The 15,448-nt window shown below is 39.5% G+C and overlaps 1 protein-coding gene across 2 annotated transcripts in view; it reads right to left on the bottom strand.

The window, feature by feature from the left end:
- farp1 (FERM, RhoGEF (ARHGEF) and pleckstrin domain protein 1 (chondrocyte-derived)) overlaps positions 1 to 15,448 on the bottom strand; it is a 53,180-nt gene that overhangs the window by 24,805 nt on the left and 12,927 nt on the right. For both annotated transcript variants that reach the window (XM_057331094.1, XM_057331093.1), the window contains exon 3: positions 64 to 168. In XM_057331094.1, the coding sequence (XP_057187077.1) occupies positions 64 to 168 (105 nt within the window). The remainder of the gene's footprint in view (positions 1 to 63; positions 169 to 15,448) is intronic.

Genomic DNA, 15,448 nt, shown 5'->3' on the forward strand with positions numbered 1-15,448 from the left:
TTTGTTAATCGATTGACAGCACTAGTCCTCTGACATCAGAATGTAAAACGCAGTGTTGCTCACCATCATTTTGCGGTGATCCTGAAACTCCAAACCAAAGTAATCTCCCTCGATGAGATTCAGATGAGTACACACCAGATCAAACAGAATCTTCCCTTGTGCACGTTGCTGTGAAAACAGAAGAAAACGCTCATGAAAACAACAAAACACACATTATAACATCATTAGCATCACAATTACTCACTTTTCCTGTTCTTAAACAAAGCAAAAGCATTATCTTAAGATGCAGAGTCGCACATAAACCTTCTCAAAAAAAGACTTGAGAGATGAAAGACTTCATTGAAATGTAGAATTACAGTAAACTGCGCGAGGTGACATCACTCATGTACACAATGATGGTTTTCCTTTGACTTCACAAGAGTTTGAAGAAGACACCCGGCACACGTGACCTATGACCTCACTCTTAAAACAACACAAACACAAGAGGACAACATGTGCCGCACAGCTGAAGACACACACCACACATCAGACGTGACAACACACAGACGTCAACACGATGAGTGCTGTCATAAGAAAATATACATTTCACACCTGCAGTCAAAATAAAACATAAATCATACTGGAATTTCAATATAAACATCTGGAATGCTAGAATTCCCAACAGGATTAAAGGGTTTGTTCAACAAAATAAATTTAAAAATCAGCCATCGTTTCTTCACCCTCATTTGACTCTTTCAAAAGAAGATATTTTGAGAAATGTCTCAGTGGTTTTGTTTTCATACCATGGAAGTCAATGGGATTCAGTGTTGTCTGTTTATCAACATTCTTCAAAATATCTTCTGATGCGTTCTGCAGAAGAAAGAAACATGGCGCTGTTGCGCTCAGGGCGACCCGAGTTCGAGTCCCGGCTCGTGGTCCTTTCCCGATACCACCCCCCCCCCTCACCCACTTCCTTTCCTGTCCTCTCATTGTACTGTACTATAAATAAAGGCAAAAAACGCCAAAAAGAAAAAGAAAGAAACTCGTACAGGTTTGGAATGACATGACAGAATTGTTATCTTTGACTGAACTGTCTTGATGTAGAAGCAAGAATACACACACTGCTTGACCTGGGATCCGCTCATATTCACAGAAATTGCAGACGCTTGATTTAATGGCATAAGCAAATGATTTTAAATTGCCGGAACTTGTGGAGGTTTGATTCTTTCAGATAAACACACTGTTAGTCTGTCCACAGCTCTTTAATACTCATGTGAACTTCATCACCTCGCGTGGGTGCCAATGAAAACATCTGCCAGCTGGCGTCCAGTAACACACGGTTAAATATGGCACATGATGGGCGGGCTGAGGTTAAAGAAAGAAGTGCTGGCGTTCATTTTGGGAAGAAGAAAATTCATGATATATGGAGAACTTCCAGGCACATCACGGTCCACGGACGCCGATATATCTGACTTCTTCAAGCGTACAGAAGACAGTTTACAGTAATGACTCTCACCACTCCCAATGACTAATAGTCTCACAGGACCACATGAAAGCGTGTTTACACGCAATATTCACTGCATGTTACGCTGCAATTTGTATGCATGATAAAAGTTGAACGTAGATCTAAAAAAAAACACAAATGAGATATTATGTGCGAGTAAAACTGCCCATTTCACTTTGTTTTTGAGTCACGTTGGTAAGATAATAATTAGCTGGAATTCTAAAAAATTCTCTTCGTGTCTAACAGGACGATTTTTGGGTTGAATAAGCTTCATTGTGGACTTCATGCCAATACTCATAGTTCAGCTTATGTGAAACTACTGTAGCAAAATAAACTTGCCCTGTCTGTCAGTAAGAGAAAAACAGAGAACGATGAAAATATTTGCCCAACGCTTCCATTCCATTCCAGCCAAAGTCAGTCAAACCTACATCATAAACCAGGAGAACTTGGAGGCGGTGTTAAAGTCCCAGTGAAATTAAAAATGACCATTTTTATTTTTCATGAAATATTGCAGCGTTTATAGTAAATAGCTTATTAATGTGGGTCATTTTCTTTTTAAAATCCATGTACCCTCATAATCTTCAGTTAAAATCTGAAAATGTACTTCCTCCCTGAAATGACCATCCATCTCAAATGACGTAAATTAGACGGCTTGGCCGGAGCATCCGTTGACTCCTCCCCTTCAACTGTCAGTCTGCTGCCAGCTTCATTTCAAAATCAATGCAACAGCTGTTTTTACACATCCAATCAATTTGCGGTGAAAAACGCAAGCCACGCCCACTTATATTCTCCTTTGAAATTCCTTTTCACTCGGAAATGTGTCAGAATACAGAAAAACGATGGCAACTTCCAGTCCAAGGGGATTTTCATAAAGCACGTTGCCATGGAGACCATCTATGTCAGTCATCCTCAATTGGCGGACCGCAGGCCAGACCTTTGCTTCGTTCCATCCGGTCCGTGAGACACAGCCTAATACTTTACTTTCGTTTTTTTGATTGTTTATTTAATTAAATAGTTGGTTAACGTTCGCCGGTTCCCGCCTCCTTCTTCCCGTTTACTTGGAACTTTGTTACAACAAATAACATCTGATGTGCAGGAAAGTTTCAGCAGATGATCTCCTTCAATGCGATTCAAGATCAAACATTTTATTACATTCACATACACAACCAGAAGTGAAACCTAATAAAAACGCAGTCTAATCAGAGCGACTAGAACGGCATCTGAACACAACGACACTATTTTGCATCATCATATAGAATGGGATTTGTTGCAGTGATAACACTGAAAACTATGTGAGAGGTCCATTGAGGACGCACTCGTAGAAGCACACAGGAGCATCTGTAGATGCAGTCTTGAGATCTACAGGGTACCAGCTGTTTCCATGTGTCGCCTGCCAAATCTCACACCCTCCATCTGCTGCCAATGCCAACTGCTGGCACACACGACCACACCACGTGCTTGACGTTTCCAGCGTGTGATAAGACTGCGGAATCACCGCGAGTCTCTGGAGCTGGAGGACGCTTCACGTGGGACGTAGAGTTGAGCGGGTCACACGGGGGTCGAGGGGAATCTAACCTCTAGTGTAAACAGATGAGCTCAGATCAAGACATCTCTCACATGAGCTCAGATAAAGACCCTCAGACTCTCATCACGAGCAGATAAAAATTAAACAGATTACTTACTGTAAATAACAGGACAAATGTTAACACGACTTTACTTTGTATTTAGTATTTTACAAACATTCAGTTCTGCTTCTGTTCTGGTCACTCATCGTGATCTTAACCAATTCCTGAAATTTCAACCATCCTGCATTTTTTCCTCATTGAACATTCGGTTTCATTTGGAAATGCGTCACATTCCAGATTCTCTTTCATGTCGACATAAAACACAGAGGAAACATTCAGAGCCACCGATCTTCTACAATAAAATAATAAATGAAGGAAATAAAACACTTGATGCCAACATGAGGAATCCTAACTGTGCGTTCAGACCGCTGTGTGTCGCTAGTCTCTCGCTACGAGGTCGTTAGAAGGCATTCCTAGCTTTGGTTGCTCTAGTAACATTTATTAAAAAACTGCAGTAACTGACGAGAGACGGATGACGTGAGCTCCGGCGCTTTACTCCTATTTTTTACTCGAATCAGCTATTTTTAATTTGAGTCCTAGTTTTACTCTCACGATAGATACACTTTTAGTTTTCATCTTATTTAGTCAGCCGTGTCCTGTTTTTGTTTAGTCAAGTTTAGTCGACTAAATGTCTATGCATTTCCATCTCGTTTTAGTCAATACAAACATTTTCGTCATGCTGTATAATGGTTAAAACGATACAAATAGTTATTTTGCTAAAAAATTATAATCACAGTGATTGTTGTCATTTGAGAAATGTGTTTTATATTTCATTATAAGTATCTCATACCAATAAGCACAAATCAATGGAATATCAAATCATGTGCATAGTTTATTCAACTTCATCTAGCTTCATCTACGAAGTATTTCCACAGAGGTTTGATAAATGCATATTCATAAGTTTTCCCGCAAATTACTAGCGTCTTCCTGATACTCGCAAAATATTGACAATTCCCCGGAAACAACGCGACTGACCGTGAAGGAGAACCCTCGGAACGTAGTCGCGAACGGTTTTCGCGAGGTGGGATGTCTTTATTCAGCAACCACAATCGCAAACAAACGATGTAGTGGAGATCAACGCGGCTCGAGCAGCTCATGAGAGAACACAGACTGGCTTGGGATCACTAAACTCTTGTTTATTAACTTGAGATCCTCAACGGCGCTTTCGCAGTGAGAGCATTTGCGTATGGTTGCCATGGCAGATTGCATAAGATTTATTTTATAACTACATTTTTTGTCATTGATATTGCGTGCTGATGTAGTCTTAGTTGTCCTTATATATGGCCTTACTTTTCGTCTCGTCGTCGTCTCGTCTTCGTCCTGGGAAAATAGTCGTTGACAAATATTTTTCATCATTATTTTCGATAACGAAATGAACACTACCTGAAAGTCGCTCGTCATTCGCATAAAGTTGAGCGTCGCTAGACACGCCCACTTCCTGTCGCCAACGATCACTGTCGCTCGTGTCGCCGGCTCTCCTTTGAAATGAATGACATCGCCTCGCTTTGTCGCTGGCGGTCTGAACGGGGCGTGATTCTGACCCAGACATCTGCACTTCACATGCAACCTGTCAGAATGTTCCTCTGATTAATGTGACATGTGGCAAATAGAGGCAGACCGTAAATAAATCCAGACTGAACTGAAGTCATGTTGTCTAATAAAACTTCGACACTAAAATGCCATTTTTGCATCATTTGACATCATGTCAACGTAAAGATAAAGTACAGCATCATCTCTTTGCTGTGACTGGGGCCAGTACTCCAGAGCAGCTTTAAACCGGCTGACCACCACGTGTCTATAACAAGAGGTCTCAGTGTTATATGAAGCACAGTAGCTCATTGAGTCTCAGCACGCTGCTTCAATCACATCCAGATGTTCCGATCATTCATATGGCTTGACTTCACCATCCCATAACACACTTTCACGCATTAACACTGTCATTTAACTTTACAGTCTTATCAGACTGAGAGAGAAATGATTCTCAAACTGTCCACAAAAAAACTCCTTTTTCATCGTAAACACAACTCACGAATGTAAAAAAAACCCACAATTCAGCAATGAATCTCTGGACGGCACAGAATTCCAGCCTGCAGGAGTCAGACGTGATCTCATTGAAATTCTGCTCAGCTCCAGCCAAACAAAAGATTCAGTGCCACAATAAAAACTTCCTCAAATCTTTCCACTTAAAGAGCAGAACTCTAAATGTTCATCAAAGTTGTTCAAATCCTAAACGAACACCTGTCTGGATGTTAACCCTCACAGCGGCCAAAACTAAAGAGCAACAGATTTCCAACCAAATCCTATTGGATTTTCAGTCAGATGGTTCTTTTTGCAAACATAGAACATCTTCCTCACACAACCACGTGACATCTCTCTTCATGCTGTTAAAGAATGTGTTTTGCTGTGGACGGTCAGCGACGATCTTTTATTTCATTGGCTGCTGGTGAGTCACAATGAGCATCATTCATCAGCTGTGAGATATGTGCCACCTCTTCATCAGACAAACACCGGCCTGTGGATCAGATTAACAGCGTTTGGGTGAAACACACACTGGGCTTCACAATGATTTCATTCATTCGGCTTCTCTCCCGCTGAACTCGCTTTATTTCTCATACCAAAAGAGAGATGCACAGGGCCTGACAAACACTCTCACATATCCCCCGTAATACAAGATGCTAAAAATATATAAACATGACAGAAAGCAGGAGTTTGCTTTTAAGCAAATAAAGATCATTGCGTTTACAGTTTATATGCATATCATTTGCATAATTCGGTCATAAACGTACAAAGATAACTTCATAAAAAACTCACTTAGGACAGTTTGCGGAGAAAAAGGAAACTAAAACAAACCACCTGCTTTGAAGCATCCGGCCTCTGAATCGAGACACAGATATTGATTTGTACCTCTGTACTAAAAGATACATCAAGAGGTGCGAATCATTTCTGCCACGTGTTTGATTTTTCAAACCAGCATTTTTGATTTATGAACTAAAATGTTAAATAGCAGAAAACGACACGTATATAACCAGCAGCCAGTCGCACTGGTCAAATAAAGTTCCAGTAACGATAAGATCTGACAAACCCCCCTCAGTCCCATCCCGTGAGAATGTGCGGGTGTACACACGGGTGAGCCGGGCGTTATTAAAAGTCACGCTCGGATCATTAAAATGCATCTCTGAGGTGATGCTAATGGTGTGAATGCTAATGAGAAACACAGAGGAAAGACCTGATCTCAACTAATGTAGACTTAAAGGATTAAACGTGGAAGAGACTCGTGGGAAATAACACACGATTGCTTCATTATTATTAAATCAAGTCCACGGGTGCTTTCAGAGGAGATCGAAGTGTACTGGTGTCTGCCAAAAAAGATTTTTAGGGTCTCTGGTTTGCTAGTTCAGCCTATTCCTCCTCACGTCCCGTCAAACCTGTATGAGTTTCTTTCTTCTTCTTCTTCTTCAGAACACAAAAGAAGATATTTTGAAGAATGTTGATAACCGTACAACACTGAACCTCATTGACTTCCAAAACCAATGAAACATTTTTCAAAATATCTTCTTCTATGTTACACTGAAGATAGTCTCGCATACCGATTTAAAAAAAATGACGACAGAATTTTTTGGGGTGAACTATCACTTTAAAGAATCACAATGGACCTTTGAGCTCTCATGATGCAGATGGGACAGTTATCTTTGTTCATGGTGATGTAAATGTATGGACAGCAGAAGAATACGCAGTGTGGAGTGTGAAATAAGAGCTGGAGAAGAGAAGATGCAGGAGATATGTGAGAATACTCAAACACATTCAACAGTAACAAGATATATTATACCAAAAGACATCCAGGGGAATGAGAAGTTCATTACAGGGTCAAGCATTCCAGAAACTCATCTCACCTAAATCTAGAGCAGAGGAGTATTCAGAAACCACCAGCCACATTACACAGAAATCCATCGTATCCATATATCATCATATGTAATAGAATGATATTTTGCAATTTATTCAATTAGACATTTTCTGTAAACTGGAAAAACAGAAATATACCGTAAAATATTTGTTTCCTGTAAAATTATAGGATATTAGGATATATATTCAATTGCTTTCTCCATTTGTCTTGTAAATTTGTTGTGCTTTTCTGTAATCTTATAGTTTCTGACCGTATTTCAAAAATAAACTGTAAATGTTAAAAAACGGAAATTTTATGGCAGCTGGGGCGCCAGAAATAAACTGTAAAATAAAGTTTTTTCCCTGTAAACTTAAATTCCCCTGTTTTCTTGTAAATTTGCGGTCTTTTTCAGTAATTTTACGGGTTTTGACTGTATTTCAAAAATGTATGTAAAAATAACAGAAAATTTATATAAAATTACAGTTTTTTACTGTGAATCTTTAGGACCATTAGACGCACATTACTGTCATTTTTACTGTAAAAGTTTTTTAAAGCAAAATACGGTTAAGCTTTTCAAAAAAGATTTTTTTAACTGTCAAACTCTTTAGTTTTTAGTAAACTGTAGTCTCCTCAAATGCAGATGTTTTATGTTTAGGAAAGGGTTTTTTTTATGTGACTTTAGCGAAGGTTATCACATCTCTGCAGGGATTAAAGCATCAACACAACTGATCTTATACTTCCTTCAATCCCTGTTTAGAAAACAAACGCAGGTGACACAACCTCACATCCGACCTACAACTTAATCTTCTTATGCCAGGACGTTTGTCACGAGAGACTTACTGAGTCCTGCTTTCTTTAACTGATCAAACAAGCAAACATAAAGGGGTAGTTCACCCAAAAATGAAAATTCTGTCATATATGCCTTATAACCAGACAGATTTTGCCCCCCATTGACTCCCATATTTTTTTTGTTCTGTTGACCACTAAAGAAGACATTTTGAAGAATGTAGGACAGCAAACAGTTCTGGGGCACTTTTGACGACCATTGTATTTATTCCTACTATGGGAGTCAATGGGAGTCAAAATCTGTCTGGTTATAAGCATTCTTCCAAATATCTTTCTCTGTGTTCATCAAAACAAAGACATTTATACAGATTTGGAACAACTCGAAGGTGAGGAAATGATGACAGAATTTTCATTTTTGGGTGAACTGTCCCTTTAAACCTTATATTGTTTTTCATAAAACAAGACTAAATAACTTGTCTTGTCAAGTAATTGTATTTTGATATAAGAAGTTTTAGATATTTTTACTAAAAACAAGACAAAATGCTTAGTAAGAATGTCGTTTTTGCAGTTTAACCAAACACACAGAATATAAGCAGTTATAGGCCCAGTTCACAGACCAGGCTTAAGGCTAGTCCCAGACTAAAATGAATGTGTGACCTGTCTTAAAGGAATATAACTTGGCCAGAAATGTCTTAAAATATATCAGTGCCATAGTTTTGTTTCGAGATGCACACCAGAAATGTATTCTTCTAAGGCATTTTTATAAAAGTGACATAAATATCTAAATTCAACTAAGGCATAGTCCTGGCTTAAACTAAGCCGTGTCTGTGAAACCGGGACTTAATGTCTTAAAGGGTCATGTGACCAGCAGTCTCATTATTATTATTATTATTAGTTCAACTTAACAGAGCAGTTTCTCATCTACTTCCATAAGTACTAAATGAGGTTAAGAGTTGAGGTTAAATTCTTCTTTAGGTTTCATAGCAATGGTTAATGAAGCGCTTGCGCAACGTCTCCTCGGTTCTCAGAAGAACCCTAAAGATCGGAACGGATGTTCTCTCTTTACCCCTAAAACAAACGTCCCATCAGAGGGTCATTCATTCATTCAGGATCCGGGCACAGACACGGCAACATTGTGCCAAGTGAGATTTTTCAGCTTCACTTCACAGCTTCACACAATTAACTCTTTATCTTATATAACGCTCTCATTTCCCATCTGCTGTACAGAAGCCAAATGTGTTCTAAAAATCAAAATACTACAGTATAGAGTATTGACACCACACTTCTGGTTGAATATATAAAAACAAGATCCTTCTATGAATAAACTCAAAAACCAAGATCCAAATGCAATGTTTTCAGCTCATAAATCATTCATGAAGTCTTGAGAATAATAAGAAAGTAAATCAGTTGGTGGTTGAACTCGTCAGGAGTCTGTGAATACAGCTTTGTCAAGCTATCAGCTCAGTTTTCACGCTCGCATGTTTAGTTTGAGAGATTTTTGGCTGGTATGACGGTGGAGACCCTTCACACGGCCGTCCTGACACTGAACAGATGCTTTGACTGACACCTAAAACCACATTCCTCAGGTAAAACAACTTCAGTCATCATCTATACAGGCCAAAAACATTCACCACACACCCACTGGACCGTAAGTGGTACCCGGACGTTTATCAAAAGAGGATTGTGCTTACGTGAGTGTGTGTTTATATACATTCATTTATATAGATTCTGTTACCCAAAGCCGTTTATAAATGAGACAGAATTCAACATTTTGCCTTTCGGAATAGTGTTGAAGGATGAAGATAGAAGTAAACAGCTCACATTTCGCGGCTAAAACCGCGCGGAAAACGCGGGCCGCGCAGTTTTCTCGAGTCAAATAACCCTTTCCATCTCAATGTGGTTTTCACAGCCATGGCTGCGCAGTGCAGTGTTGGGGCATTCTTGTCAACTGTGAGTGACGTCAGTGGACCATTCCAAGATGGCGGACACGTCTACGTGCCTGGAGCGCTTGAATGCGGCATCTAGTTACACACGTATATCTATGGTCTGAAGCATTTAGCAGTGATAACGGCAAGTAAACAGTCACTTTTGCAGCTTGAGTTGTTATACAGAAGAATCTGTCATTTATTTATACAATTCGCTCAGAAATGCGTAAGAGTAAACCCGACGCTATCACTGAGTTTTTTTACCTGAAGGGAGGGGCTTCAATTCGATTTATAAATCCGTCTCGAAAGCGTTTCGGAGGGCATTTACACCCCTGATAGCACACATACATTTGGCTTACGTCTATGTGACGTCTGCATTTACATCTGCAAGACGTCTGCAATACATAGTTTGCTCATCTGCAATTCGTCTCAGAGACGTCTGTAATACGTCTGCTAAAGATTTGGAGATCTGGAAAACATCTGCTGTGTTAAAACATCTTAGAAAGAGCAGTTTTACATCCACTCTAAATCATAAACATCTTACAGACATCTTTATGATGTCTGATAGCAGACGTCTCCGAGACGTATTGCAGATGAGCAAACTATGTCTTGCAGAATGTGTTGCAGATGTTATGCAGACGTCAAATAGACGTAAGCCAGATGTTTGTGTGCTATCAGCTGGTCTTTTCACTAGTTATCCGATCAGAGAAAACGCCTGAAGCGACCAGGTGTAAATAGGCTCAGAGTTAACTCATAACATCAGACCGAGTCAACAGAAAGACGCTGTACACCTGCCGCCGAATTCGGCTCATCAGATGTTAAAGCTGAAGGTTAAAAGTGAACGGGGCAACATGCCAACACGCTGCTTTTCATCAACATCTCTGACATATGGCAGTCATTTGCTTTCTCATTAGTCAACCTGACTTCAAAGACGCCAGAAAGAATTCAAGTCCTGTGAGAAGCATCTTTGACATTGTCATGCAGACGTGCTGTAAATGTGAATATTAATATCCTCCCCGCCGGCTGGTGAGCACACAGGTAGTCTGGCACGCTGAATACATTCATGATTCCTCCAATACTGTCAGCCGGCCTCATCAGAAGACAGGGAATATCTCTTGCGTTTCCATAGAAACAGCTAAACTGAGCGTCCGCACGGATACAGCCACCACAGTGAGCCCTTGCAAAAACTAACCACAGTTTTACTACAGCAACCATTGGCTTTGGGATTGATTTGTAGTGAAACCATAGTAACCACAAATTTACCATAGTCTCACTATAGTAACTACAGTTTACAATGATATTAAGAGTTAAACTGTGGTAATATAACTGGTAATTAAGCTGGCAAAATCAGAAAGAAATATGCTGTGAAATGCCACTTCATATTGACTGAGTGTCACAATTTAGTGACTTCTCAAACAAGCCTTTGTGAGCTCTGGTTCGGGATTTTAATGAGACCCCCGAGACCCTATAACCGACTGTCTGCAGTGTTTTACAGCCACCCTACATCTCGCACACATATATCTCCTGTACGTCCTCGGGTCACGGCTTTACAGCCATACGGCATCTTTACAGACTCATAAATGAGAAACACTTCATCTAATGTTGTAAAATCTGCAAGACAGCAAGAAGAACTTAAGAAAAGCAACATAAAATGCTTTTGCGCAATCATGTGTGACAAAAACTCTGAAAAATGATGGCAATAAAAAGAGCATTTGATTCACAACAGGAACATCGGAAAGACTCGGCTTGAAGACAGAAAGCAAGAGAGAATGACAAACACATGACAAAATTTAAAAAAGTTAATTTACGTTCAGCCTCAGGAAACATTGAGCTCTGGGTGTTCTATATTCTGATGAATAACCATACTGATCAACATTACTTTATTCTTGAGATAATAACATGTACCAATGAATTATTCCAGTAAGACCAGGGGCCTAATATATAAACATTTCATTATGATTTTAAAAATATGTAAAAATGATGTGCATACTGTATCGACTGCATACGCATATTTCAGGGAGGAAATCAATTTTTAAAAAAACTTTTATACACGAGACCTCAGAAATGTAAATTTAGCCTGCGTTTCGAAGTAAACCAGAGTGTTTCCGGCCGCTACATTCATTTCGCCGTGGCGGGCCACCGCGCCAAAAATCCTCCCCGCCATGACTACAGTGACGTACTCTTTCCCATTCATTCATAATTTGTCCGGCCATTGTTGCCAAGTTTGCAACTCTTTCACTAGATTTAGCGACTTTTTCGACCCCTTTAGCAGCTTTTGTTAAGAATACCCGTATTACGACAAACCTAGCATCTTTTTGGATAAACCGTTCATTCAGTCGTCAGTACTGCCGTGCTTGCGCGAGGTGCAGGAAACGCGTCTGAGTGAGCGGCAGACGGCAGGGAGAAGCCAAAGACGCTAAATTGAAAGCCTACAACCTATAGCCACGGCTAATGCCCCGATTTCCGCTCTTTAAGGTATGTGTGGTGATTTTATCAGACGATGTGTCTTGGTTATAAAACAGAGATGTAACGGTATGAAAATTTCACATCACGACTATAGTGAACAAAACTGTCACGATTACCAGTATTATCGTGTTTTTATTACAATGTGCTGGAACTATCCAAAAAAGTACAAATATCAAGTTTTATATTGATGCAACTTGCTAAAAGCACTTTTTGTTGTCATTAACATCAAATAAATAGCATTAATATTCATTCTGGCACAATGGGGACAAAGAAACAGATAACGGAGCTTCAAAATCATCAGTCTGTCTAAAGTAATATGGAGTAAACGTGTATCAGTCTACATTTCCATCAATATGCACATTTTGGACAAAAAGCCCTGTGATCGCAAATAAACGGGAGCAGACGAGGATGAATATGTACGTCTCGTATCAATAACATTATTTTTTGCTCGTTTATTTTGCACTCCTAAACATAAATGAACAAAACCCGCGTTTTATAATGCGCCTCTGTTACACTGTTGCTAACTTTGGCTGACGCTGGACAGTATTTACTATTATTTATAAGTTGGTACTAATGATAACTCAAATATGGCATGTTATTACTAACCGTTGGACATTTTTATCGTGGTTTATCATAAAACCGGTAATCGTTACATCCCTAGAACTGACAACAGAAAATATGTAAATTACAACGGCTTTATTGCGCAATACGCTGTATGTAATGTTCAGAGAGTAAAATCAAAACGGGTCTGAAGTTGCTGTTGTTGCTGCCTTCACACGCTCTCTGAAATTCGATAATTCCCACTTCAACTCGGAAATAATTCATGGAACTGGTGCTTTTTTAATGTTAAAAGATACAATGTTTTAATGCTACTAAATTATTTATGTTACTAAATACTTTTAATGTTAGTAAATCCAGATGTTACTTTCGGGTTTGTGGTGGGAAATATCCCACTTCCGAGGTGTCTTGTACGCAGTATTAAAACTATGTGATGACATCATCAAGCGTCACAGTTTCACAAAATCCTAGCGGAAACACTGACACCGCCATGTTTTCCCCCTTTACTGTATTGTAGCTCTCCTTCTGCGACAAGCATCCACAGACAGACCCACCCACCCAAAGCCACTCATGCGGTCTCATGGAAGAGATAACATCAGTCCAGCAGAGATGTGCTTTCCTCTACATAAACAAAACACCAGCATCGGGTCTCATTTCAAGAAAACCACTACCGCCATGAGATGAATTCCCCAACTCATACTGTAACCGTCCAACCTGAAATACAGTTCATCGGAGATATTTTCAGCAACCACCAATCACAGCACATTTTGATTGAAATCAGAGGCTTGAGGAGCTGGGCTGGACCACTTGCTAGTGTTTAATAGTCCACATGATGTTTCCTGTGGTGTTTAAATGAAAGATGAAAGATTTGAGGAGGAGAGGCGAGTCACTGCGGTCAGACTGCCGGAAAACAGCCGTTACAAAGCCAACCGTTCAACAGCGTGAGGTGAACACGTCTGATTTAACCCTGCAGTCATGGAAATGTTTCACTGCACGTGTTCTGATGATAAAACAACAGAACGCTGAGGAAATACTGCGTGAAGCCGCTGTCCTTAAATAGAAAATTATTTATAAGGGTCAGAAAAACATTGGCACTAAACCAGCATATTGTTCTCTCTGGAATGGATGTGGTGTGGACAACAAAACGCACGCATGTGAAGATTATTCCTGTCAATCCACAGACTCGAACTCACAATCCAAAAACACCAAGACGCCACAATAATTGACCTCAGTTTCCACCAAAATCAGACAGTTCTCTCTACAGATTACCACAGAGTACCAATCTGAGGAGAATCTTTCTGAACACACCCTTACAACCTTTCCCACATGACCAAATATAGTATCTACCATCACAAACTGCAGTAAAATGTATGGATACTAAAATGTTTTTTTACTTTACTAAAATACGTATTTAAGTATTTACTACATCTTATCAAAATACTCTTTTCCTGTTTGTATAGTATTATAGTAGCTATAATTTACTATAGTAGACTACAGTACGTTTTATGCGGTTTCAAAGACTATCAATGGCTTTACTATAGTAAAAGTTTAGTTAGTAGCCATATTTCATTTAGTGTATCAATTAGCATTTGCATTATCATATTTTCTTACTACCCAGATAGCATAGGTACAGTACGTCTGTAATATGTCTGCTAAAGATCTGGAAAACATCTGCCAGATAAACGTGTTAGAAACGGCAGTTTTACATACATTCTAAATCATAAACATCTTACAGGCATCTTCTAGACAGATATGACATCTGACAGTAGACGTTTCAGAGATGAATTTTTTGATTGTTTGCACATCTGCAATACATCTTGCAGATGTAAATACAGACATCAAATAGATGTTTCCTAGATCCCAGCTAGCACACGTACGTCTAAGACATCTGCTAAAGATCTGGAAAACATCTGCTGTGTTAAAACATCTGCTAAACATCTTAGTAAGAGCTGTTTTACATCCATTCTAAATCATAAACATCTTCTTAGAGATGTCTTCTAGATGTCTATATGACATCTGAAAGCAGACGTCTCCGAGACGTATTGCAGATGATCAAACTATACTGTATATTGTAGATGTCTTCCAGATGTAAATGCAAATAGACGTCAAATAGATGTCTGCCAGATGTAGTGTGCTATCAGGGATGTATGTGCTATTAGAGAAATATCACACTTAAACTATGGTTACTATAGTAAAACCGTTGCTAATTTTCTAAAGTTTTTCTTTTTTGTGTTAGTAACTTTTTCAAAACAAATCTCACAGACTACTGCAAACACTCCCACAGCCGTGACCCTTCATGAGGATGTGTTTATAAATGCATGAGCACTATTAAAGCACATTCCATCCAGAGTCAACACGGACCCGTCTCCAGTGATCCTGTTAGAGGAAATACAGGAGGAGCAGGAAGCAGAAGGGATTGTGGGATTGTTGAGAGGATTAGCTGGTGTATGCTGAAGCCTCAGGCTGAATGATGAGTGAATTCATGAAACCACACTTCTGCATTATGCATCAAAGATTCACCCAAAGAAGAGGATTTTCCATCATTATCCGCAGCTAAGCAACATGCATTATGCTAGCTTTAGCCTAATGAGGTAGCGGCTTTGGCACAGGTACGATTTTTGAGAGAAAAGACGAAACGATTAGAGTTAAGCTGGAAATGTGTGCCATGATAGCAGTACTTATTTCTTACCTCGCGTGGAACAACTTAATCGCTGACAGTTAGCTA

This window comes from Triplophysa rosa, linkage group LG4, assembly GCF_024868665.1.
Source record: "Triplophysa rosa linkage group LG4, Trosa_1v2, whole genome shotgun sequence".
NCBI classification, from domain to species: domain Eukaryota; kingdom Metazoa; phylum Chordata; class Actinopteri; order Cypriniformes; family Nemacheilidae; genus Triplophysa; species Triplophysa rosa.